Raw genomic sequence first — 27,971 nt, 5'->3', positions numbered from 1 at the left:
TTAATTAAATATAGCAAACAAATCCAAAAATATACCAAATTTTAATATGAAGTACCACATGTTGTAGGTGGGGAGTAGAAAAAATTTCAATGTGAGAAGAGAAAAAACACTTATTGTTTTGCTGAGTGTCAAAAAAACACTCGACAAACCCCCCTCTTTGCGGAGTGTCTTTTTTGACACTCGGCAAAACCCCCTCTTTGCCGAGTGTTTTTTTTGAGACTCGGCAAAGAGGGAGGTTTGCCAAGTGTTTTTTTTGACACTCGACAACGCCCCGATTTGCCGAGTGTTTTTAGCTTGGCACTCGGCAAAGAGCTTGTTCGCTGAGTGTTCGAAAAAAAATACTCAGCAAATAAGAAACACTCGACAATTTTAAGCTTTCCGTAGTGAATATATTGGAAATCATGGATCGAATATATAAAAGAAAAGGATTGAACCTCCAGAATTTTGAAGAAACTCCTTTAGAATGGCATGTCCCGTAGATACAAATTTTGGTGGATTTATAGCATCACATACAAACGCTCGGAAAAAATTCATTCATCAGTATTTCCCTCTTTTGATTCCTGTATTTTCATGAACTCTGTTGAAACAGCCATTTCTGTCGTAGTTCTTTTTCTATGTTTTTCAATTCCTTACGATTGGAAGTGCTGATTTTTCCAATCCTACATCTTTCCTATTCCATGTTGTAAGAAACTTATGCACATCAAAGGATCCCTCATATATGATATATCAAAGAAAATAGAAGATAGGAGAACAGAGGAAAGAAAATTGTCCTTGATATTTTGCCCGGACAGGAGTAATCACTTACTAAGTATATATTAACTACCTTTGATGATCGACTTGAGCACTCTGTTGGCTTTGGATGTATTCTCAGTGTACGTGTCTCCTCTCCTCTGAACTGCAAGTAGCAACTCTAAATCGATGAGTGGGAGCGGTATATTTAGCCCAAAAAACTCCAACTAGCCATTTGCTCAATGGTTGAAACTTTAGCTTAGTGTCAAATAATACAGAGACCCCTTGCACTGAGCACCGGACTAATGCCGTTCGTCCGGTATTTTCACATTTGATGAATCTAGTCGTTTCACTTTCTCGCAGGATGAATGTCCTTTGTCCGGCGCTTTATACATCGATCACCAAACTTATCAATCCTTTGTCCAGCATTCATAAATCCATCTCCACACAGTCCGTCTGACTAAATCATTTGTTGGATATTTGTTGTATAGAATTTCCTCTTCTCCAGATTTTTTTCATGACGCCATTACTTCGGCGTGTAGACGGCGCAGCACCTTCGTCCGGCATGTACCTTTTTCTCTAAGTCTTCTCGGAAAAACACCTTCAAATCTTTGCTTGTTTTGCTTCAAACTTTATCCTAGCTTTCATGGTTTTGCTTGCGTCTGATCCTTGAGACCTATAATACCCTGCTAAGCCATATATACTTGAAAAACAATTAGTTTTAGTAACAATGTTATCATTTATTCACCAAAAATCATAAACAGTGGTCTAGAGGGCCACTTTATCAACACCGTCGCCAGGTGGTTCTTGGTTCCACATTATAAGTTGATGGCATATAAACTATTTATTAAGTGCCTTTACATGCACATCTCATGCAGTGCACTCGAAAATAGCTAGCTGTGTTAGCGCAGCATCATATATAATACCGCTACTTCATAGCCATATCAGCACGCATTATTCGCGTCTAACTTGCGAGGAACTCCATTTTCTCCAACTAGCTAGCAGCTTCCTTGGATGAACCCAATCTTCCCACCTCGAACGTCGTACACCACCTCCACCGTCTGCTGCACCCGGTTCCCGATCACCGAGTATGGGAATACTTCCGGCAATGCGGCGAAGGCGAGGCAAACGTAACCAGGCTCCACGAAATACAACATCTGAGCCACGTCCGGCTGCAGAGTGGCTCCGCCATCGAACGCGAGCGTGATGGCCGGCATAAAAAATCCCGGCAGCCCCGTGAAGTTGTAGCACGTCTCGAGCATGCGGTAAGGCGGCGCCATCGGGTACTGGGACATCTGCTTCCGGAACTCGTCGCGGAGGGCGCCGTAGATCGCCGGCGGGAAGAAGGTGAACGATGTCCCCACCTCCAGCGCCGCGAGGTTCGACTGCGCGGCTGGGATCTCCGTGTCGCTGACGTTGATGCCACCGAGCTTGACCAAGTAGAGGTTCTTGTGATTTGGGGTGTCCACCAATGGGGTGGAAGCCGCGTGGTCACTGGAAAGCTCCGGCAGGGCGCCGCCGATGGAGAGGAAGCCGCGGGAGCTCGTCGGCGACGCTGGCAGGCAGTATGAGAAGGCGGCCGTCGTGTTGCCGGCCGGGGAAGAGGTGAGCCGAGACACCAAGGAGAACCTGCTCCGGCTCAGGTCGAGCAGCCCGCTGGAACCAGTGATGTGGAAGTTGTCCACGTCAACGCAGGCCAGGATGAAGCTCGCTACGGTCGCCGACGGCGACAGCGTGAGCGTGTCCTTGACGAAGGTGCCATTGGCCGCGACGGAATGGTTTCTCGGGAACGTTATATTCAAGGAGCAAGCCGATCCGTCGCAGACGGACGGGCATTCCGGGCCGCACGGGACACGGGCGAAGGTCGACGACCTGCCGGGGTCGAAGGCCGGGTCGCACGGCGCCGCACCGGCACGGCATGGCTTGCACCGGAGCGTCGAGATGCCACCGCCTAGCCGGAGGGTGTCGAAGTCCATCGGCAGCTGCTGCGCCGGCGTGCCGTACCCGACCGTGACGCTGTAATCCTGGCTGCCCAGGACTATGCCGTTGTCGCTGCCGGTGATGGGGAGCGTAACGCCTGATGCCGGTGCTGGGGCAGGGGCGGCCGCGGTGGTATCAGCCACGCCGGACTGTGCCGCTGCAAATATAGTCCTGAGTCTTTGAACATCGCGCTCGAAGACGTCAGTGGGCAAAGCCTGGCGGCTTATTTTCCCAGCGCCGTTGAGAGGCGAGCATGGGCTGTCGCGGTGCATCAGAGGCAACTTGTTGCCGTTTGCCCGGCCTACAAAAGTTTAGAAGAGTTATTAGTACGAACAAAATACACATTTACAAACATGGTCAAACAGGAACAGGACGTGTGATCTCCACCCCAAGGGATGGACGAGCAGGTCTCCGTCGGCGTCCAGGCTTGTGACTCGTCATTGGATGACTGGAGGATAAATCGCCGAGACCCTGGATTGTGGCTGGTTCGGTAGGAACTACAAAGGTGAGGTAGTAGGAGGAGGCTGAAGACAACGGAGGCGATGGCTGGAGCCATTCTTGTGCAGGTTACAAAATGAGCATGGCCATCCTAATAAGGCTTGTTCGTATATATTCAAATGCAATAGGTAGCAAAGTTGAATATTCTCGGATGGATGGGATTAAGGCCGGGTTTGGTTCCTTTGCTTATTTTAAGCACGCGTCACATCGAATGTTTAGACACTAATTAGGGGTATTAAACGTAGACTATTTACAAAACCCATTACATAAGTGGAGGCTAAACGACGAGACGAATCTATTAAGCCTAATTAATCCATCATTAGCAAATGTTTACTGTAGCAACATATTGTCAAATCATGGACTAATTAGGCTTAATAGATTCGTCTTGCCGTTTAGCCTCCACTTATGTAATCGGTTTTGTAAATAGTCTACATTTAATACTCCTAATTAGTATCTAAATATTTGATGTGACGGGTGCTTAAAAATAAGTCAGGGAACCAAACCAGGCCTAATTGTTTGTCTGGACAAGATTGGCTTCCACAGAGATCTCGTTTCCCCCAAAGCTTGCCTAAGGATACAGGTAACCGATCGATAACAGCCTGCAGCCATGTCCTGCCATTCAACCGGACGAGATTTCCCAGCTAGGTAGTAGGAGGAGCCGACAAACTTCCTCGCGACAAACCAGCAAAAGACCACCAACATGAAAATGGACGTCCACTCATAACCACTACCGGACACAGGTTTTATGCCGAGTGCCAGGGGCACTCGGCAAAACCCGAAATACCCTCGGCAACAACTTCGCCGAGTGTTACACTCGGCATCTGGCACTCGGAAAATTTTGTGTCGGCAAAGTAATATTCACCGAGTGTTTTCGGTCGGGCACTCGGCACAGCTTTCGCCGAGTGCCCCGAAAACACTCGGCAAACCTTTTTTTGGAAAAAAATAAAAAAAGCACGCCGACACCCGTCGGCCGTACCACAGCACGCCGTCGCCGCCGCCGCCAGCCACCATCCCCGCCCGCCGGCCACCATCCAAGCCCGCCGCACGCTGACACCCGTCGGCCGTACCACTAGCACGCCACCGCCGCCGCCGCCGCCGCCAGCTGCCATCCACGCCCGCCGCACGCCGACACCCGTACCACCAGCACGCCGCCGCCGCCGCCGCCAGCTGCCATCCACGCCCGCCGGCCACCAACCACGCCCGCCGCCACCATCCACGCCACCGCCACCATCCACGCCCGCCGCCGCCACCATCCACCCCCGCCGCACCATCCACGCCGCCGACGCCACCATCCACGCCCGCCGCCGCCGCCATCCACGCCCGCCGCCGCCACCATCCACGCCCGCCGCCGCCACCATCCACGTCCGCCGCCGCCATCCACGCCCGCCGCCGCCACCATCCACGCCCGCCGGATCCGGGGCCCCCGACGCGAGACCCCGCCGGATCCGGGGCCCCGGGCGCGAGTCCCCACTGGACCCGGCCGGATCTGGGGAGAGGGGCGGGGCGGCCACGTGAGGGAGGGAGGAGGGGACAGGAGGGGGAGGGGCGCCGGTAGGAGAGGGAGAGGGAGAGGGAGGGAGGGAGGGAGGGAAGGGGCGGCGGCTAGCCGGCGGCTGGAGAGGAAGGTGGGGGAGGGGGGCCGTCGGGCACTCGGGCGGGGGTAGGGGGCGGAGGACGGTGGGAGACGCGGAAGAAGTTAAGGAGACGGTGGGCGTCGGGTGGGTGGGTGCTAGTTGGGGTAGGGGGCCGGGACGACCGAGCGCTAGATATTTTTTTGCGGGTTTTGCCGAGTGTCTGATCGGGACACTCGGCAAGTTTTTTTAAAAAAAAATAAAAAAATATCTAACAGTTTCGAAAAAATACCAAATTTTCACACAAAATAATATATATTCTCTACTGACTATACAAAAAGTTTTGTAGTCAAACCGAACTCGACCGTCACTTCGACTCTAAATTTTATCGAATCCTTTTCAAAGTTACTATTCTTCTTCTGAGATGCTTCGGTTTGTAATCATCGTACATGATGAAATGTGCAAAACCTTCTCAATTTTTTTCCACAGCCTCCACATATTATATCATCACATCATGACAAATCTCATGATTTTCAGACTTTGGTTCTTTTTTTTACAATTTAAAAATATTACTGCCGCACGTTCATGGTCGTGTTTCCTGAACAAGATGTTCGAAATTTCTTTTCATTTCATGGGTCAGGTCTCAAGTTGGGCCAAATAACATGAATATCATTTTTCTACTCATTTTGTTCCATAATTTGAATCACTTGCAGTTCAAATTTGACTTATACCAAAAATTCCCTTGAAATGCAATTAATTAAATAAATATAGCAAATAAATTCAAAAATATACCAAATTTTAACATGGAGTACCACATGTTGTATGTGGGGAGTAGAAAAAATTTCATGGTGAAAAGAGGAAAAAAAAATATTTTTTTGCCGAGTGTCAAAAAAAACACTAGGCAAACCCCCCTGTTTGCCGAGTGTTTTTTTTGACACTCGGCAAACCCCCCTCTTTGCCGAGTGTTTTTTTTGACACTCGGCAAAGAGGGGGCTTTGCCGAGTGTTTTTTATTTGACACTCGGCAAAGCCCCGATTTGCCGAGTGTTTTTGGCTTGGCACTCGGCGAAGAGCTTGTTTGCCGAGTGCTCGAAAAAAAACACTCGGCAAAAAAAATACACTCGGCAAATTTAAGATTTCCCGTAGTGAACAGGTGTTGACAACCAAATTAGGCACTTCATCGAGCAACATAGTAGTCGGGTTAAGATTATTTAATTCGGTTATATAGTTATGTTCTATAATATAAAGACGGTTTTCAGATGCTCACTTTTGATCAAGAAATGGCCGGGTAGTTCAATTTTGTTCGGCTGTTCAGATCGCTAACTGTTGCTGGACAGCCTGAAAGAAACTTACGTGCCTTGCATATTACATGCAGACACATGTTGTTTAATTAATCGGCTAGCTGTACAGTGAACCGTTAACGGCCGATTAAACTGAGAGAGCAACACCGATAATCGGTTGGAGCGCGCAGATGAGACCGAGTTCCTGTTGAAATAATGGGGCCTAGCCCATACTAATTTCAGAATTCCAAATAAATCTCAAAAGCCATATGGGCAAGAGGTGGAGTGGTGCAAGTCTTTAGTCCCACATTGCTAATGGAGGATAAGGATGACCAACTTAAATATAGAAGTTGTCTCCACTCCTCCAAGCTATGTGTGTGGGGAGAGAAGGAGAGCTCCTCACGCGCGGCGAGGCAGGCGAAGGGTGTGGGCGTGCGGCACCTGCGTGAATGGTTCGTCGAAATCCGGACCCTCCCTTTCGGGGCGTGGCTTCCTTTTGCCGTTTTATTTTTTGGTTACTTGAATATATGGAATCCTAATCGGTTTAGATCACGATCGCGACGTGAGAATCGTGGGCTCTCCTATATATGTGACCTACTGGCCTCTACCAAAAATACATCTATTCGAGCTAGGCCTCCTCTCGCTGTTGCTCCGCCACCGTAGTCTACTCCATTCCGATCGTCAGCGTACACCGGCGATTGGGAGAGCAGGTCTCCGGAACCGTCGTCTTCAGTGATCCTGCACTGGGAGAGGGCGAATAAGGTTTTTGGGAAGCGCTCTGCACGACTGCTCGATCGCTTCCTCCGCTTCGTCAAGTTCTTCGTCGACTCCTTCACCATGGCTTGTCTACCTCTTCATCACTCGAGCATCCCTCACCGTCGCGAACAACGTCAGGCTGCTGATCGTCGTCGCCTGCTGTACCCGGTAGTCGTCCAGGAGCTGTTCTTCATCAAGAAAGAAACGTACGATATCTTATCTCAAATTATGTCTAACATACTAGCTATTATGATCTGTTGCAGTCTGATTTTACTGGATAGTATGGTAGAATATGTGATTCTATTTGCAATGATAGAATTGTCTAGATCTTGCGTAGACATATCTAGTTTAATCTGCGATCTGTTCATCATATTCATGATTTATTTCTAGATTAAATTAAAACTAAGAGTGCTTATATATCCAATAATCCAAAAACCTTATTGTAGGCACTTTAGTTTTATGGCTGGATTTCTTGATGCACTAAGGCCAGCACCGTTTGCTGGCGTGCACTTCAAGAGGTGGCAGGTAAAAGCCACGCTGTCGCTTACTGCCATGAAGGTGTTCTGGGTGTCCAATGGCGAGCCGGATGGGATTCTCGCTCCTGAAAAGGAGAAAGAATATTCGGAAGCCAACACAATCTTCTTGGGCGCTATGATTGGTGCACTTGCAGAACATCTGCAGGATGTGTACCTCTATCACATGGTCGCAAAGGAGTTGTGGGACGATCTGACTGGCAACTACGGTGGCTCAGATACTGGCACTGAACTGTACATCATTGAGCAGTATCATGACTATAAGATGGTTGATGGAAAATCTATAGTCGCTCAGGCTCATGAATTACAGTGCATGGTGAAGGAACTCGATCTGCTAAAGATTGTCGTGTCCGACAAGTTTGTGGCTGGGGGCATTATTGCCAAGTTACCTCCATCCTGGAGGGACTTCGCCACTTCTCTCAAACACAAGAGGATAGAAATTTCTGTTTCAGACTTGATTGCATCTCTTGATGTTGAAGAGAAAGCTTGAGCTAAAGATTGCCGATCTAAAGCTGTTGAGGGTCAGACCAGTGCCAATATGGAGCACCAATCACATCACAATGGCAATGGTGGCAAGGGCAAGGGCAAGAACAATAAGCCTAAGCAGTCCACTACCTTCAAGAAGAAGAAGAACAAGGAGAACGAGGGATGCTTCGTGTGCGGTTCTACTGACCATTGGGCAAAGAAGTGCCCAAACTGCAAAGGAAGAAAACCTTCACAGCAGAAGTCTGTGATCATGGTGACCATCACTGGAGACGAAAATAGTGGGTATGGTAATTTACCTTCTATTTTTTCAGTATTTCAATCTACTAATACTTGGTGGCTCCTTATTTTCATCTTACCAGGTCACTCGGGATTCCTCCGTCCTAATGGGGAATGGGTCACATGCTTCTGTTCATGGTGTTGGTACGGTAGATCTGCAGTTTACTTCGGGAAAGATCGTGCAGCTGAGGAACGTGCAGCATGTCCCTTCTATCAGGAAGAATCTATTTAGTGATTCCCTTTTGTTTAGGGATGCTTTTAAGGTAGTGCTTGAGTCTAATAAAGTTGTCGTGTCTAAGAGTGGATAATTTATTGGTAAAGCCTATGAGTGCGGAGGCTTGTTCCACTTTTTCCTTTGAGATTATTGCAATAAGTTTGTGAACTATATTTGTGATGCTATTAATGAGAGTGATGCTAGTGTTCGGCACTCACGTTCATATCATCTGAATTTTGGTTCTATGTCTCTACTTTTCAACCTGTGTTTAATTCTAGATTTTTCCATTGTCAAAGGTTCTAAGTGCCATAGTTGTGTGCAATCTAAGCAACCTTGAAAACCTCACAAGGTGGCCAAGGAGAGACACTTGGCACCACTTGAACTAATTCATTCTGATATATGTGAGATGAATGGTGTGTTGACCAAAGGTAAAAAAAGATATTTCATGACTTTGATAGATGATGTGTCTAGATATTGCTACGTATATTGATTGAAAATGAAAGATGAGGCTCTTAACTACTTTAAAATCTCTAAGGCTAAAGTTGAGACTCAACTTGAGAAAAAGATCAAGAGAATTAGGTCTGATCGTGGTGGCAAGTATTTCTCTAATGATTTCGACTTGTTGTGTGAAGAACATGGTATTATACATGAGAGGACGCCTCCCTATTCACCCCAATCAAACGGGGTTGCTGAAAGAAAGAATCGCACTTTGACTAACTTGGTGAACACCATGTTAGACACCAGTGGATTAACTAAGGCATGGTGGGGGGAGGCTGTATTGACTTTAAGTCACGTCCTGAATAAAGTACCCATGAAGAATAAGGAGAAAACTCCCTATGAAGAATGGATTTGAAGAAAACCATCATTTTCATACTTACGCACTTGGGGTTGTTTGGCCAAAGTTAGTGTGCCAATCAACAAGAAACGTCAGATGGGACCTAAAACTGTGGATTGTGTCTTTTTGGGATATGCTCATCATAGCATAGCCTATAGATTTTTAGTTGTTAAATCAGAGGTGCCTGATGTTCATGTTAATTCCTTGATGGAGTCTCATGATGTTACTTTCTTTGAGAATATATTTCCTATGAAACATTTGCATAGTATGTCTAGACTATCTTCTGATGTGATTGCTGAGACAACTCCTGAACCTATTGTGCTTTCTCATCATGGTGAGCAAACACTTGAGCCAGTTCATGAGGAGGTTAACACTGAAGCTCCTAATAGGAGCAAGAGACAAAGAACTACAAAGTCCTTTGGTGATGATTTCACTGTCTACCTCGTAGATGATACTCCTAAAACTATTTCAGAGGTATTTGCATCTCCAGATGTAGATGATTGGAAAGAAGCTATCCATAGTGAGATGGACTCTATTCTTTCTAATGGAACTTGGGAGGTTGTTGATCGACCATATGGTTGTAAACCTATGGGTTGCAAGTGGGTGTTCAAAAAGAAGCTTAGGCCTGATAGTACTATTGACAAGTACAAGGCTCGACTTGTGGCTAAGGGTTACACCCAGAAAGAAGGCGAAGATTTCTTTGACACTTACTCACCTGTTGCGAGATTGACTAGTATTCAAGTATTACTCTCTCTTGCTACCTCACATGGTCTTCTCATCCATTAGATGGATGTTAAGACAGCTTTCCTTAATGGAGAGTTGGATGACGAGATTTATATGAATCAACCTGATGGGTTTGTAATAAAGGGTCAAGAGAACAAGGTGTGTAAATTGCAGAAATCTTTGTATGGCTTGAAACAAGCACCTAAGCAGTGGCATGAGAAATTTGATACTACACTCATATCAACAAGCTTTTCTATCAATGAGTCTGATAGATGTGTGTACTACCGCCATGGTAGGGCTGAGGGAGTTATATTGTGCTTATATGTAGATGACATACTGATCTTTGGTACAAATCTTGACGTGATTAAAGAGGTCAAGTTATCTTTGTGCCAAAATATTGACATGAAAGATCTCGGAGAGGCTGATGTAATTCTGAATATCAAGTTGATCAAAGGAGAGAATGGGATTACTCTCACGCAATCTCATTATGTGGAAAAGGTCTTGAGCCGGTTTGGCTTCAAGGACAGTAAGCCTTCTTCCACACCTTATGATCCGAGCTTGATACTTCGGAAAAACAAGAGAATTGGTAGAGACCAATTGAGATACTCTCAGATTATTGGATCACTTATGTATTTAGCTAGTGCTACAAGGCCTGACATCTCATATGTTGTTTGCAAACTGAGCCAGTTTACCTCTAATCTGGGAGATGATCATTGGCGTGCGCTTGAGCGAGTCATGCGCTATTTAGTTGGTACTATGGATTGGAATTCACTACTCTGGTATTCTACGGTACTGGAAGGCTATAGTGATTCAAATTGGATATCTGATGCTGATGAACTGTATGCCACAAGTGGATACGTCTTCACTCTTGGTGGTGTTGTTGTTTCATGGAGGTCATCCAAACAGACTATCTTAACGAGGTCTACCATGGAAGCAGAACTTGCAGCATTAGATATAGCCACTGTTGAGGTTGATTGGCTACGTGAACTCTTGATGGACTTGCCTATTGTAGAGAAACCTATGCCAGCAATACTTATGAATTGTGACAATCAAACGGTGATAGTCAAAGTGAACAATTCTAAGGACAATATGAAGTTATCAAGACACATTAAGAGACGTCTGAAATCTGTCAAGAAAATGAGAAACTCTTGAGTAATATCAGTGGATTACATCTCAACTGATAAGAACTTGGCAGATCAGTTCACTAAAAGGCTGTCACGTAATGTGATAGATAGCACATCAAAGGAGATGGGTATGAGACCCATATGAGCTACTCCATTGTGGTAACCCAACCTATGTGATCGGAGATCCCGTGAAGTAGGATCTGGGAAGAACAAGCCATTGGATAGCATGAGAGTATCCCACTAACCCACTTGAGAAATGATGCAACACTCTCAAACCACTGCATGGCAGGCTGGCTATTGCCTTATGCTGGCGCTAGAAATCGGCTGATCGAATTACCAGCGTCGGACACACGACCCGAGAGAATCTGCTTAACTCCTGTTCGGGTGATCGCCCTGGTGCGGTTCGCGCGGCGTGCCAGCCAATCTGACCTGTTGATTGGCAAGGAAAGAAACGTGTCAGATCCCAAAGGTTGCAATCGCCCGAACAGGAGTTAAGCAGATTCTCCCGGGTTGTGTGTCCGACGCTGGTAATTTGATCAGCCGATTTCTAGCGCCAACACACTTTTGACCCCCCCCCCAGTGGGACCAATACAACCGCCACTATGTCAAAAGCTGCCGAAGTCTCGGAAGACAACGTCATCGAAGTGACGGAAGCAGACCTCAGGGACGACCAGAAGGAAGAATTGGAGAAACAGATGGCATACTACCGGAAGACGTGTCTGCAATCCTTCAGTCGTACCAGGAGCGGGGAAACTGTCAAAAAGACTCCGTTTCCAACTCCCCGCCAGATCACAATCGTCGAGGACTCGGGCAAGATGTCCGAGATGGTTCAACAATCTGTCTATCAAGCTTTCATTGATCAATCCCCGGTGATTTCTAATACGGTATACAATGCCGTCATCAGCTCCTTGGCCAACGGCGTGTCCCAAGGGTACCAGGGGCCAGCGTATGCCCCACCTATTACAGCCCCGACCAGGAGTTATTCAAATGTACCTTATTCGGCTCCTCAGACGATCCAAATTCCAATTGGAGGTCCCAGTGCTTCCTCATCATCGATCCCTCTGGGGCCTAACGGCATGCCATATCTCCGGCCGCATCCCGTTCAATTATCCTCCGCCCAGTTTCCCCCTTTGAATTCAGTGCCTTGGGGGGCACCATCAGTAACGGCCGTCCAGGATCAATCGGCCAGCCATGGAAGTCCTCAACTCCAGGCACCTTTCCAATCGGCCGTTAGGCCGATGATGCCACAGTATCAGCCAGTCGCGCCGGAGATGAGCAAGGGGGCAGAAGCAACGGAAATACTTCGGAGCGTTGCGCCAATCATACTGTATGATGAAGCGGCCGATTCATTCAAACAGCTGACCCCAACCACGCAGCCGGCTACGACACATCAGGCGCCGCACGCTTTCGCCCATCACCGGTCCAGTTCCCCAGCCGATAGTCCATCAACAGCAGCCAGATTGGACGGCACACATAGCGGAGGTGATTCAAGAGCAATTCGGTTTAAAACCGAAGATGCAGACCTACACATACAAGACACCATACCCGCCTACTTATGACTTACTGCCGTTTCCCCATCGGTACAAAGTTCCCGATTTCACCAAGTTTTTGGGGCTGGATGACACTTCAACTGTGGAACACATGAACAGATTCATCATCCAATGCGGGGAAGCAGTGGCGCAAGATGCTCTACGGGTGCGCCTTTTCTCGTCATCCCTGTCTGGGTCGGCCTTCCAATGGTTCACTACACTACCACCCAACTCGATAATTACGTGGGCTGATCTGGAAAGGCAGTTTCACAAATACTTCTACGCGGGGATACATGAGATGAAGCTTTCTAATTTAACCAGCCTCAGACAGAGAAGTGACGAACTGATATCCTCGTATGTGCAAAGGTTTAGGGAGATCAGGAACAAGTGCTACTCCTTAGCCCTGACTGATGCACAACTGGCCGACATAGCCTTCCAGGGTCTCCTGCCTCATATCAAAGAGAAATACGCTTCGCAGGAGTTTGAGAGCTTAAGCCAAATTGTCCACCGTTTGTCTGGTCAGGAAGTACGCCCTTTTGATCCACGAAGGAACTTCCAGAAGGAGGTGGCATACTTAGAGGAAGTTGAATCCGAAGAAGAAACAGAGATCGGTCTGGCGGAATGGATTAAAGGGAAAAGGCCGATATCGTGTCCATTCAGAAAAAAGGAGCCGGAAACATTCGGATTTGACACATCAAAGGTCGACAAAATTTTCGATCTTCTTCTCCAAGAAGGACAGATCAAACTTTCGCCATACCACACGATCTCGTCGGCCGAACAGCTGCAGAAGATGAAATATTGCAAGTGGCATAACGCTACCTCCCACGATACAAATGAATGCAAAATCTTCCGACAGCAGATACAATCGGCCATCGAGCAAGGCAGACTCAAATTTGAAGTCCCAACAAAGCCAGCCAAGCCGATGAAGATCGACCAGCACCCCTTCCCCACCAACATGGTTGACACGGGCTAGAATTCGCTCCAAACCAAAGTGCTGACGTCCGAATCGGCTAAGAAAAGTGGCGCCGTGGACCCCAGAAATCAAGCGACGCCCGAAGACGTCAAGGGGAAACGACGGATGGAGGATGAGTACAACGGATCAGAAGAACCACGCAGGCCTGTCACTTCCAAATTTTTGCTTGACAAATATCAACGGCAATAGGAATACTCAAGATCCCGGGAAGAGGCGATGCGATGACATGAAGATCACTGGCGATGCCTGTTCTTCATCCATTGCTGGGAAAGCAACCTTAGGTTGCCGTCGGCCGATAATTGCCCTAAGTGCAACGGCCTGTATCGTAACAATTGGCCATTCAGGAGGTCTCGCTCTAAAGAAGGAAGGCCAGAGCCGATCAGCAGGAGCTGGCGCGAACAAGAAGACCGGCGCCCTCCAGTGCGTGATCGGCTGGGGGGCAGAAGTGACCGATATGACCAGTCGGAAGACAAGCGCGAGCGAAACGATAGGCTGGGGGGCAGATTCGATCGGCACAACCAACCGGAAAACAAGGTCAGCGTTCACGATCGACTTGAAGAGATGGCCGATGCTCGGGTATCACACGAGAACCCCTTAGGACGCGAACCAAAATGGGAACGCGCCAGGCCACGGACCAAGCCAGTGAACCCCAGGTGGTGCCCTGATGGATTGACCAAGTCTCAAAAATGAAGAATCCTACGTCTCCGTCAGTGGGAACAACAGGAAGATGAGCAACAACATACGGTGGATGAGAAAAACGGCAGGTCTCAGGTCTGGCGCCCCAAAAGACATGACAGGAGGGACGACGAATTGGCAGCTGACATCAACATTGTTTTCATACTGCCGATGGAATTCATGACTCCTGCCGACCGACGGAACATGTCGGCAATAGAAGAGCAGATGGCACAATTGGGTTTGGAGCCAATGACAGCCACGTTCGAGAAGCCCGAAGATGACAAACGACAACACTTAAAGGCATTGTTCCTCAAGGGGCATGTCAACGGCCGACCCATCACCAGATTACTAATAGACGGAGGAGCTGCGGTTAACATCATGCCATACGCCATGTTACGGAAGCTAGGGAAGAGTGATGACGACCTGACCAGGACAGATATGATGCTCAAGGACTTCGAAGGCAACGTATCCCCCGCCCGCGGCGCACTCTACGTCGACCTCACCATCGGCAGTAAGACCCTTCCTACTACTTTCTTTATTATTAATGGCAAAGGGTCCTACAACATGCTTCTCGGCCGAGACTGGATACATGCAAATTGCTGCATCCCGTCTATGATGCACCAATGCCTCGTACAATGGATCAGCGACAACATCGAGGTGGTCACCGCCGATTCCGCATACAGCGTCGCGGCAGCCGATACGCAGCAATGGAGCTGTGAGAACATCAAGTGCATATCCGGGAGAATATGGGACATTGATTTCTTGAAGGTGTCCGATTTTAAACTACAGCCAATCCGAGCAGTCGGCTCCGAAGATTCAGACTAAGTGGATCAGTTCGCCCGGGAAGATGAAAAGCTGGGACACGGGTTCACGTCGGTCGATTCATTAGAAATGATAGATTTAGGTGATGGCACCAAGCCAAGGCCGACGTATATTAGTGCAAATTTGGATCCGGAATACAAATGTAAATTGATAAATTTATTAAGAGAGTTTAAGGATTGTTTTGCTTGGGAATACCATGAGATGCCCGGATTAGACCGATCTATTGTCGAACATCGGTTACCCATAAAGCCGGGATATCGACCGTATCAGCAGCCTGCACGGCGATGTAATCCTAAGATCCTGCCTGATATAAAGGCCAAAATAACGAGGTTAATCGAAGCAAAATTTATTCGGCAATACTGTTATGCCGAATGGATCTCCAACATTGTACCCGTATACAAGAAGAACGGAAAGCTCCGCGTATGCGTGGATTTCAGGAATCTCAATCAAGCCACGCCAATGGATGGATACCCAATGCCGACGGCCGATAGATGCCGCCGCGGGACACAAAGTTATTAGTTTCATGGATGGAAACGCTGGATATAATCAGATACTAATGGCCGAAGAGGACATATCCAAAACGGCCTTCAGATGCCCGGGTCACCTTGGTTTATTCGAGTGGGTGGTAATGACTTTCGGTTTGAAGAACGCCGGCGCTACATATCAACGAGCCATGAATTACATATTTCATAAACTTATCGGCATTCTGGTGGACATTTAAATTGACGATGTCGTAGTCAAATCAAAAGGACACCAAGAACATCTAACTGATTTGCGGCAGGTGCTGGAATGCACAAAGAAACATGGGCTGAAGATGAACCTGAAAAAGTGTGCTTTCGGTGTATCCGCCGGATAATTCTTGGGATTCATGGTTCATGAACGTGGGATAGAAATCAACCAGAAGACCATAGCGGCCATCAACAAAGTCGTGGCCTCGCAAAATAAGACTGAGTTGCAGTCCCTAATCGGCAAGGTGAATTTCATCAGAAGATTCATATCTAATCTGTCCAGGCGTATCCAAGCCTTCACACCATTGTTAAAGTTGAAGCCCGACCAAGAGTTCGTATGGGGAGAAGGGATCGTATGCTTTCAAGCTTGGCACGGACGTCGTCAGGGACAGAGCTCAAGGCGACTTGATGGGAAGCAACTTCCTCGTCATCGGAAAGTGCGACCGCAAACGAGAAGAGGCTGTTATTAGGGGTGTCCTGTTCCTGTAAAATAGCAAATGAACAGAGAACAAGTCAGCCGATGGTAGTAACAAATCGGCCAATCAAGGGTGGGAGATCTCTTACCTCTTTAAAATGGATTTCTTCCATCTGTGTTTGTGAGACCGCCACCCTCGACTCTGGAACTGGCACCAGTGGTTCGTCAGAAGAAGAAGACTCAACGACAATCGGCGTTCTGCTAGTGCCAGCTTCTTGAAGGGCGGCCAATGGTTGATCGGGCAATGCTCTTAGCGTACCGGTAACCTGTGTCAAAGTTAGTAAGAGCGTTACCCAAATACTAGAAGATCGGTTTGAAGGATCGTATACCTCAGTAACAGGGGGTGCTGGCATCTCATTAGCTGCTTGGGTTACTGCCGATTGCTGAGGGTTCACAAGGATAGTCTGTGCAGCCTAATATAAGAGGAGTCAGTATGGAGATAGCAATCGGGAAAAATGGACAATGAGTTTACCTGCATAGCCTCCACCAATAATGATGCGGCGGCTGGTCCGGCTTCTGTGGCAACTTGAATGTCTACCTCTTCAGCAGTCGGAAGGGTCGGCACGGCCGAAGTTTCTGCTAATGTAATCATGGGTGGATCGGCCGATTCTGTACAAGCACGCACCCGGCGACTGGTCTTCTTGACAACTTTCTTCTGCGCCTGTTTCGCTCGACCGGCGATGATGTCCACAGAAGGGGCATGATAGCCGATGAGGGGGAATGTGGTGTATGGATAACGGTCCTCTATCAGTCGACCACTCCGGCTGCGTTTTGGGGGAACGTGGCTTTCAGACTGGATCAACAGCAAGAGTCAGTATATATGTGTAAAAATAAGGGAAAATGAAAATCGGCTGAGCAAAAGAAGAATACCTCGGCGTTTGGATCGATGTTGGCTGGATCCAGGAGATTGCAGTATACTGATGCAGAGGCGCAGAAGAGGTACTGTTTCCATTCGGCCACCATAGCTTAAATTGCTGAACAGCGAAAGGGGCTACTATCCAGCCATTCAGATCTATGGTACTGGAGTCTGGAATCCGATCTCGCAGCCGATTATAGTCAAGACCCTTGGTGAGTTCATCTCTGAACTTTGCTCGGCCAGTGAAGTATGCATAAATCGGCAATTGACCCATGCCGAATTGCCGTGCTGCGACGGAGGGGTTGTAGAACTCATAAGTAGGGGCATCTTTCCCCGAGAAAAAGTTTGCCGGTAAAATCCCCGGTTTGATCAATTCATCTGTAAGGTCTTCATCGAATCTCGAAGATTGGGTCATCCCTCTGATAAGGGAACCAACTGGTTGCGTCTTCGCTGAAGCTGTTATAAAAGCACCTGAAGTATTCGACCACCTTGGTAATAGAATATGGGCAACCGGAAAAGGCCGATGCCGCTTCGCCGAAAGACGTACATCGGCGTCGGACAGTGGGATTTTCTGCCGATTCGATGTTGGGGAATGTCATCTGCTCCACTCGTTGCTGAGAAATCTTGCTCATGTACAAGTTAAGCCACAAATTGATAAACCACCAGGGCCCACCGGGGTTTCCAATCGGCTCCCCTTGGGATAGTTTAACACCGATTTGGTGCAACATATGATAGGCTGCTCCTAATAGATGCTTTCCAAGGGGAACAGAGGCCCCTGTCGATAATGCCTTGGCCAGAGCCTGCGTGTTGGTGGATGGACCAGCTGCTCTCCCACAGAAAAGATGTTTCTCTAGCCACATCATCAGGAAGGCCGTGTGCTCTCTGTTCTCGACTGATCCGGCCCTTTTCTTGCATCTGATGAATCCCTTCCACCCGCCGATTCCCTTTGTGTCCCGCCGATGGGATGTCGTGGCCAAAAGGCGAAAAGGGGTGTCTGGAGAGGAAATGTCAAGGCCGGTCAACAGGACCACGTCGGCCAAGGTGGGAGTCATAGGTCCGTGTCCGAAGAGGAATGCATTGAAAGCGTCGGACCAGAAGTAAGAGGTTGCTATCACTAATGGCTCATTTCTTTCCATTTGGGATAAAGATAGATCGATGCACTGGCCGATTTTGCGCTCATGCCATTGGACACTCTTAGAGGCGGCTATCCGCTGGTACCATTCTCTCCAGCTGGGGGTTTCATTCGGCCATGACCTGAAGGTACCCGACCAATGATCTAGGTCCATAGTTGATTGCTTAAAAGGGATCCTATGGGTTTCCAAATTGATTAGGTCGGTTGGAAGTTAGTGCTGCCGATTGGATCAAAGGATCCTAAATTCGGTAAGTAGTCTCCCACATGGGAAGGGCCGTATAAAATCGGCTGGTGTGCTCCGGGAAACGCTTACATTTTGGAAACGATCAGAGGCGAAGAATTTACTAGGGCTTTGAATGGTAGATACTTGAAAAGGTATTACCCTAGTATATGGGTCGGAGCGTAGGGATCGACCGCAGAAAATGATAAACAAACACACAGCCGATACAAGAGAAAATTGCCTAAAGGGAAAATATAATTGTCCAAATCGGCCGATTTATCTTTCGGTACGGACGATGGGTTACACGGCCGACGTAGTACAAGTCGCCCTTAGAACAAAAATAATTAACCATGCTTCTTCTTAAGTTCTCTCTCAACCCGGCCTAGTTTTATCAGAAGACAGATGTGCCGTTCTTCTATGTCTTTCATCGCAGCTTCCGCTTCAACTTGACGAGGAAGAGGATGACTCTGGTCCACTGCCGAGCGTGATGTCCCTGCCACTGCGTCTTCAAGAGCAGTTTGACGAGGAAGCGGGTGGCTCTTGTCAGCTCGGGGTCGGCTGTGGTCATTACCGTCGAGGAAGTCCCAGATCCATTGGACATCGGCAGGGACGTGTTCCTTGAGTTCTTCACGGTGAGCCTTAATTAGATCCTTGTCTTCTTGCGACAATGGTTCGGCAGAATACACGAGCCCGATGGCTCGTTCGAGTTCAGGACTAAGACACCGCGGCTAGGAAAAGGGACAATATATAACCACCGAAGATGAGATTTTTTAGAGGAATCGAACTGAGAGAAAGGCGGAGGCAAGTCTTTTACCTGGTTAACAGAAGAAAAAGAAGAGGACGAAGAAGACATGATTGCAGAGCGCGCTGACGGAAACAAGTCAGGGGAAGAGAGAATTAAGTTAAACGGGTGCTCTCAAAAGTGAAACCAAGGCCTGTATTTATAAGTGGAGAAAGCGTGGATGTTTGGTAAGACGCGTCCCATCAGAAGTAAAAAGGGTAATAAATAAGAGAGCGCCGCGAAGGACGGTCAAATGAGGCATTAATGTTCGTACAGAACTACTAGTACTTTTACAGGTCGCCCAGAAGGGCGTTGATAGCCGCAATCGCTCGACGCCGAATCTGATCGGCTGAGTCTAGGACCCGTTGGTCATCCTCTGCCGATCCCAGGACTTCTGACATGTGGCAGTGGAGTCTAAGGGCTTCGTGAGCCAGATGCTGCCTCTCCCTTTTCAAATTGGCGATGACAGAAGGGAGTTCCTGAAGCCTCTTCTCTTCGGCGGCTATTTCCTTGGTCACTTGCTCCATCTCCTTAGCAAGTTCTGCTCTTCGACGTTTGAGGCGGTCTATCGTACCAACGATTCCAGGGCGAGAGTCCTCCAGAAAATGAATCCGTTGGTGCACCTCCTGAGCCTGACGCTTGTACAAATCTTCTTCTTCACGAGTCTTGGTCAGTTTGGCGCGATCGGCCACGTGACGCAGAGCCCTGAAGACCGGAATCCGCATTGATTCAATATACGCGGCCGGCGCCAAGGCTTCTTCTGCCTCTTCTGGTACTCGCCCGCTGACGTCACCAAAAAGCTGCCGAATCGGCGAGGCATCTTCTACCAATCGGCCGATGTCCTCTTGAAGAAGGGATCGTATACTTTCAAGCTTGGCACGGACGTCGTCAGGGACGGAGCTCAAAGTGATCTGCCGGGAAGCAACTTCCTCATCATCAGAAAGTGCGACCACAAACGAGAAGAGGCTGTTATTAGGGGTGTCCTGTTCCTGTAAAATAGTAAATGAAAAGAGAACAAGTCAGCCGATGGTAGTAGCAAATCGGCTAATTAAGGGTTGGGGATCTCTTATCTCTTTAAAACGGATTTCTTCCAGCTGCGTTTGCGAAACCGTCACCCTCGACTCTAGGACGGGCACCATTGGCTCGTCGAAAGAAGAAGACTCAACGACAATCGGCACTCTGCTCGGGCCAGCTTCTTGAGGGGTGGCCAATGGTTGATCAGGCAATGCGCTTAGCGTACCGGTAACCTATGTCAAAGTTAGTAAGAGCGTCATCCAAGTACTAGAAGATCAGGTTGAAGGATTGTATACCTCAGCAAGAGGAAGCACCGGCATTTCATTAGCTACTTGGGTTACTGCCGATTGTTGAGGGATCTCAAGGTTAGTCTGTGCAGCCTAATATAAGAGGAGTCAGTATGGGGATAACGATCGGGAAGATCGGACAATAAGTTTACCTGCATAACCTCCACCAATAAGGACACGGCGGTTGCTCCGACTTCAGTGGCAAATTGAATGTCTACCTCTTCAGCGGTCGGAAGGGTCGGCACGGTCGAAGTTTCTGCCGATGTAATCATGAGTGGATCGGCCGATTCTGTACGAGCACGCACTCGGCGACTGGTCTTCTTGACAACTTTCCTTTGCGCCTGTTTCGCTCGGCCGGCGATGACGTCCACAGAAGGGGCATGATTGCTGAGGGATCATCAGGAAGGTTGTGTGCTCTCTGTTCTCGACTGATCTGGCCCTTTTGTTGCATCTGATGAAACCCTTCCATCCGCTGATTCCCTTTGTGTCCAGCCGATGAGATGTCGTGGCCAAAAGGCGAAAAGGGGTGTCTGGAGAGGAAATGTCAAGGCCGGTCAACAGGACCACATCGGCCAAGGTGGGAGTCATAGGTCCGTGTCCAAAGAGGAATGCATTGAGAGCATCGGACCAGAAGTAAGAGGCTGCTATCACTAATGGCTCGTTTCTTTCCATTTGGGATAAAGATAGATCGATGCACTGGCCGATTTTGCGCTCATCCAATTGGACCCTATTAGAGGCGGCTATCCGCTGGTACCATTCTCTCCAACCAGGGGTTTCATTTGGCCATGACCTGAAGGTACCTGACCAGTGATCTAGGTCCATAGTTGATTGCTTAAAAGGGATCCTATGGGTTTCTAAATTGATTAGGTCGGTTGGATCTGGGTTTCCCATAGGATCGAGGAAGATAAGGCCGGGAGTTTCTGTAAGGCGAATGGTAATCTGATGCCTAACCACCTAAAAAAGGAAAAAGGGGGTGCAGAAGTAAGAATAGATCTAAAGTAAATCCATTATTGTTAAGGAAAGTTTCGGTAATGACCTCCGGGATGAAGCTCATCGTAGTCGGCGGGATCGCCGGTGGAGCTGCAGATGATGAAGCCGATGATTACTCCTCTCTCATGAAAAGGGAACTTGATGACTTGGCAGGCCAACGATTGAAATCGGCTGATTGAATTACCAGCGTCGGACACACGACCCGGGAGAATCTGCTTAACTCCTGTTCGGGTGATTGCCCTGGTGCGGTTCGCGCGGCGTTCCAGCCAATCTGACATATTGATTGGCAAGGAAAGAAACGTGTTAGATCCCAAAGGTTGCAATCGGCTAAGGTTCCGATCTCGAGATAGCTTATCAGCGAATCGGCCGATTTGCTGTGATAAAGAAATCGACTATAATGCAGTCGATTACCGGGCAGCGTTAATAAAGAAGACTACTGGAGTAATCTTAACAACTCTACAGTAACAACACTAGGAACAGATCTAAAATTGGCTATACGTAAAATGAATAGATTGAATAACGAAATACAGGAAAGCCGAAAGTTCTGATTCCTAGTTGAATAACTGGTGATAAAACTAGAACAACAGTCCTAGAATTCTAGTGAATATCGATAACTTGTGGATAAATCTAAACGAAACAACAGCGATGCGCCCGAAGTTAAAGCTTAGAAACTTATTCGATAAGCGGAACTTACAGAATTGGCCGGAGATCAAGTTGATGCAGCCCCGCCAACTCGTAGGAACTCGTGAAAAGAAGGAAAATATTAGCGAAGTCGCCTGCTCGAAAGTAAGTACGAGGAAATAGCAGTTTGTTGTATTGAGTTGATTATTTTTACAGATCTCCAAGGGTGGCTATTTATAGCCTGTTACAAACGACTTCCTATCCGACTAGAACTCTATCTCTAATTTTAAACAAAAAACGAATATTTACAAGTACGACTCGTACTAGGTCGATTACCGCGCTCTTTAAGCCCATACCGGCCCAACCGCTCCAGCCTCCTAATCGGCCGATTTCTACCCAGTCCATCGGCAAGGGACAGCCGATTAGGGCCCACATGTCGGGGGCTCTGACTACTCCGACCCTAGGACCTAAGGTCGGGCGAGGTGGAGATCCTCCCTCGGAGGGTCGGGCGCATCGGATCCCAGAACTCGGGGGTCGGGCGAGGCGGAGATCCTCCCTCGGAGGGTCGGGCGCATCCGATCCCAGGACTCAGGGGTCGGGTGAGGCGGAACTCCAAAGGTCAATCGGCCGATCCTCGACTGTAGCACCAATCGGCCGATTTCCAACTGTCACCCCTGTGTCTCGCCGCATCTTCTGATTTCTTCCTTCCCTAATGCCGATTTTACACGTGTCAAAATCTGGCATCAACACCTTAATATATTTTGTTGGCTTTAATTAGCAAAGATGTTGCCCTGCAGAACATCTTGAAAAAATATACCTATATGAGCCCGACTGTTGTAAGGTCGCAGTCTGTGAGACTTGGGTGATCTCTATTAAGCTCATAAGAGACCAGGGAGTACAACCTATATGCCCCACCTGTGGGGTAGGCTACAGGCAGCCAACTACTAGTCCCGACTTTGAGTGAAACTTATCCGCACAAAACTTGCAATTCAAGGCTTAGTCCATTGTTCAAGTTGTGGATGAATGTAGCTTGAAGCTCTAGGCGAGAGTTCAACTTAACAGTCCTCACTGAAACACTAGTTTATAAACAACACTGAGAAATAGGCAAAATCTCTGATGGGCATTTGAGATCTGGTGGGGGATTGTTGAAATAATGGGTCTAGCCTGTACTAATTTCAGAATTCCAAATAAATCTCAAAGGCCCATGCGGGCAAGAGGTGGAGTGGTGCAAGTCTTTAGTCCCACATTGCTAGTGGAGGAGAAGGATGACTTAAATATGAAAGTTGTCTCTACTCCTCCAAGCTATGTGTGTGGGGAGAGAAGGAGAGCTCCACACACGCGCGCTCTCTCATCACGCCACGCCTTGCCTCGCCGGGCCGGGCAGGGTAGGGCGAAGGGCGAGGGCGTGCGCCACCTGCATGAATGGTCTGCCAAAATCCGGCCCCTCGCCTTGCGGGGGCGCGGCTTCCTTTTGCCGTTTTATTTTTTGGTTACTTGGCTTTTAGGTCAGCCAGATATATGGAATCCTAATCGGTTTAGATCACGATCACGACGTGAGAATCGTGGGCTCTCCTATATATGTGACCTACCGGCCTCTACCGAAAATACATCTATTCGAGCTAGGATTTTTGCCTCCTCCCGTTGCTGCGCTGCCACCGTACTCTATTCCATCCCGATCGTTGGCGTGCACCGGCGATTGGGAGAGCAGGTCTCTGGAACCGTCGTCTTCAGCAATCCTGCATCGAGAGAGGGTGAATAAGGTTTTTGGGAAGTGCTCTGTACGACTGCTTGATCGCTTCCTCCGCTTCGTCAAGTTTTTCGTCGACTCCTTCACCACAGCTCGTTTACCTCTTCGTCACTCGGGCGTCACTCGCCGTCACGAACAATGTCAGTCTGCTTATCGTCGTCGCTTGCTGTACCGGGTAGTCGTCCAGGAGCCGTTCTTCATCAAGAAAGAAACGTACGATCTCTTATCTCAAATTATGTTTTCCATACTAGATATTATGATCTGTTGCAGTCTGATAGTACTGGATAGTATGGTAAAATATGTGATTCTATTTGCAATTATAGACTTGTCTAGATCTTGCGTAGACATGTCTAGTTTAATATGCTATCTGTTCATCGTATTCATGATTTATTTTTGGATTAAATTAAAACTAAAAGTGCTTATATATCCAACAGTTCCTGCCGACCTCGTTCGTCTAGCTGAACGTCAACGGGGCGACTGTGCCTGGACTTCGATAACTTCAATCTCACCTGACCCAGGTCCAGGAGCTTCCGCTCCTCGACGTCCGCTTCACCTGGTCCAACCGTCGGGACCACCCCACCCTGGTACACCTGGAGTCCTGGATCGTGTCTTCATCAATGCTGATTAGGGCGAGCTCCTCTTCAACTCCAAGTTGGAGTCCCTACCACAGCCGGTCTCTGATCATGTGCTGGTGGTGGTCATGGCCTCCTCTCGCACTCTGGATTCCACGGTCTTCACGTTTAAACAGGGGTGGTCCGGCGAGCTCAGCTAGCGCGACCTCGTCAAGGATGGATGTCTGGCGAGTGGCGATGGCCCCAGAATACGATGGGCGGGCTAACGAAGCGCCTGGTCCGTAGCCTCAAAAGGACCAGGGCTTAGAGCAAGAAATGGGACAAGTCGAGGAAGCTGTGCCAGCCCGGGTGGCGGCCAATTGCTGAGTGCTCGAGCTGCAAGATCTGCTGGAAGAGCACCGCCGCCTCGATGCCGTTGAGCGCCTCCTCCGCTCGCTGGTCTTCGCCTGTCTTTCTACGGCTAACAAAGCAATCGTAGCTTACTGGAGGCAGTAGTACACGTTCCATGTCTGTTGGCTCGGCGACCACATCGGCAGGTTTTTCCACGCCTCGGCCTCGCGCGCCTCCAGCGGAACCATATCACCATCCTTCAAGACAACGCCGTGGCGGTCCTGCTAGTCCCCGTGCACAAACGACCTTCGATCCGAATACAAAAGTCTAGATTGTTTTTGACCCGTGACTAAAAAAGATTTAGTCTCAGTCCAACGGCTACATCCGACGAAGGCTCTTTAGTATCAGTTGGTAACATCAACCAGGACTAAACAGTATCTTTAGTCCCGGTTGTAACAGCTAACGCTGGTCGAAGGAATCTGGCGGCAGTTTAGTCCCGGTTGGCAGCACCAACTGGGACTAACTAATTGATCAGTTTTAGTCCCGGTTCGTGTTACCAACCGGGACTAAATGCCCCCACCCATAAAACACGAGAATAAAGGGACCACGTGCATGCGCCTACATGGCCGCCCTTTAGTCCCGGCTGCTATTACTAACCAGGACTAAGGGTGATCTTTAGTTCCGGGTAAAAGAACCGGGACTAAAGACGGGGACCTTTAGTCCCGATTTATTAGTCCCAGTTGGATTTTCAAACTCTATACGACTCTCTAATTGAGACTAAAGGCCATTTCTACAGTCCCGGTTAGTGAAGGCAAAGAGCGCATCCTCCACTCCTTATACACGGGCCTCCTCGGCACGGCAGATGCCACCACCTAGGTGCCGGAGCTCAACGCCCTATTGCCTCCATGCGCTGGCTTGACACCCCTTTCACCGCCGAGGAAGCAAAGCGCACAACGCACTGTGGTGCATGCGCCCGGATAGCTGTTCAGGCCCCAACTGCTTTGGCCCAGCCTTCTTCGGGGCATTCTGGCCCACTGTTCCTGGAGCCGTCCTAGGCCGCAAAGCCCATACTACACGCGCGCCAGTGCACGTCCCGGCGCGCGACTCGAGTCGCGAGGCAGTGAGCGGCCGGTGCAGCTGCCTCCGTGAGGACCACGGGCACTTGTGCTGCTAATGTCCCACACGGACCGGGGAGCTAAGTATTCTTTTTTTCCTTTCTTTTTTTATTTTTTCTATTCAATTATTTTTCTCATACCATTTGTATTTCAAGTAATATCATTTGAGTGGAAGTTATGTGCACAAATTGTTTAACGACATTCTTATAAAATTGTGGCAGATGTTATGCGTATAAGTTGTGTATGTCATGAATGTTGTATTACAAAATTTATCACATAAATTGTTGTTTGTGTATAAATCGTGTGTATAAGTTATAAACTTCTAAAAAATTAAAATTCAAAGTTGCCCTGTAGAATTTTTCGTACAAGTTGTATGCATAAGTCTGCATGGTATCAAAGTTGTGCTAAAAAATATCTCGTAAGAAGTTGTTAGTACGAAGTTAATATTGAAGTTATATGTATAAGTAATGATATTCCAAAGAATATTATGGGATTTAAAAATTTCTAAACGAGGAAGCATTGACATCAGCAACATATGACAAGTTTTAAGATTTGAAAATGTATTTTGAGAGTTTAGGGACTCGGCGGAAAACCCGATGACAAGTTTGGGAATCTAAATATGCACTTCGAGAGTTTATAGACCCAGATGACACCATGGGACAATTTTGGGACCTGAAAGTGCATTTTGAGAGTTTAAGAATCCGGATTAAACCATAAGATAAGTTTAGGAACCACTGGTGTATTTTACCTTTTTTTTTTCTCTGCTGGGCCTAGCAGGGAGTCATGTGGAGCGCTGACACGCATACTGCTAGTGTGCTACACGCTTTTGAGTTTGCCAATTCCCGCTGTACAATGAAGATGTCATTCGTTCCCTGAAATAGATTTGTATGCGCGGTCTCTAAACTTGTCTCGAGGTGTCATTCCGGTACCTTAACTTGTCTCATGGTGTCATTCGGGTCCCTAAACTCTTAAAATGCATTTGCATGTCTCTAAACTTGTCACAATATGGCATCCAAGTCCCGAAACTCTCAAAGTGCATATTTAGGTACCTAAACTTGTCCTTGAGTGTAATCAAGGTCCCTAAACTCTCAAAATATATTTTCAAACCTCAAAACTTGTCACCTATGCCGATGATAGTTCTTCCTTCTCGCTCACTGCCTTCTCAACCCACTTTATGCCAGCGATCACGCATGTGTTGCTTGATGCTTGATTGGGGAGGACAGAGACCTGCTGGGAATACTTAAAATATATTTTGAGAGTTTAGGGATTCGGATGACACCCTGCGATAAGTTGGGGGACCTGAAATTAGATTTCAAGAGTTGGAGGAGCTATCGAATGACATCTTGAGACAAGTTCCTGGATTTGAAAATGCATTTTGACAATTTAAGCACCTAGATGACACCTTATTACAAGTTTAGGAACCGGCTGTATATTTTACTTATTCAGGAAGTTGCAGGGTTCGTGATCCGTACCAGACTTCTTCGTGGGAGGGCAGTCGACGTGAGCCTTGGAGCTGAGTAGCTCGTCCAAGCTGACGGAGAGATAGCGCTGCTTGGACGCGAGAGAAGCAACGCAGAGAACGCAGAGCACCAGCAGGCGCACGAGCGACCGGTGCGACGCCATTGCTGGCGGGCGTGGCTGCAGCTGATGGTGGATTATTGCTCTCGTGATCCGGCCGGTCCTTAAAAGGCCCATCTCGCAGGACTAGTACTTTCGAGCGGCCGATGGAGCAGAATATGCGTGTTGCCATTAACGCAATAAATGCCTGTCGATCACCACGACGTCGGCAACCAGTTGAACACGACGATGCAATCGATGCAGACGGTAAAGGACATTCTTTTGTTCTTGTTTTCTTCATGAAGTTGTCGCAATGCACTATGAACACTAGTAGAGAATTGGCCTTTAGTCCCGATTGGTAGGGTGCATATCTCCCAAAAATCCATCCGGGATAAACCAACCGGGACAAAAGGGGGGTCTTTAATCTCGGGTCTTTCAACCGGGAGTAAAGGTCATCCTTTAGTCCCGGTTGGTGTCACCAACCGGGACTAAAGGGCCTGCCACGCCAGGCGCGGGAGAGGCCCTTTAGTCTCGGTTGGGTTT

The 27,971-nt window shown here is 48.2% G+C and overlaps 1 protein-coding gene across 1 annotated transcript; it reads right to left on the bottom strand.

Annotated features, from left to right (window-relative positions):
* Positions 1-1,727: 1,727 nt before the first annotated feature.
* Positions 1,728-27,494, bottom strand: LOC117853464 (aspartyl protease AED1). The gene is made up of 2 exons (XM_034735817.1): positions 27,344-27,494; positions 1,728-3,010 (listed from the first exon to the last, which is right to left on the bottom strand). Exons 1-2 carry the CDS (start codon positions 27,492-27,494, stop codon positions 1,728-1,730), a joined length of 1,434 nt encoding a protein of 477 aa, XP_034591708.1.
* Positions 27,495-27,971: the final 477 nt, after the last annotated feature.

The sequence above is a fragment of the Setaria viridis genome, chromosome 4 (genome assembly GCF_005286985.2).
Source record: "Setaria viridis chromosome 4, Setaria_viridis_v4.0, whole genome shotgun sequence".
Lineage (NCBI taxonomy): Eukaryota > Viridiplantae > Streptophyta > Magnoliopsida > Poales > Poaceae > Setaria > Setaria viridis.
The sequence above is the reverse complement of the archived record's forward strand: the minus strand, read 5'-3'. Positions and strand labels throughout refer to the sequence as shown.

Coding starts and splice junctions, on each gene's coding strand:
- LOC117853464 (XM_034735817.1), bottom strand. CDS start 27,494: ATGGCGTCGCACCGGTCGCTCGTGCGCCTGCTGGTGCTCTGCGTTCTC. Junction 3,011..27,343: donor CCCTCCCACGAAGAAGTCTG/GTACGGATCACG, acceptor AAACTTTTGTAG/GCCGGGCAAACGGCAACAAG.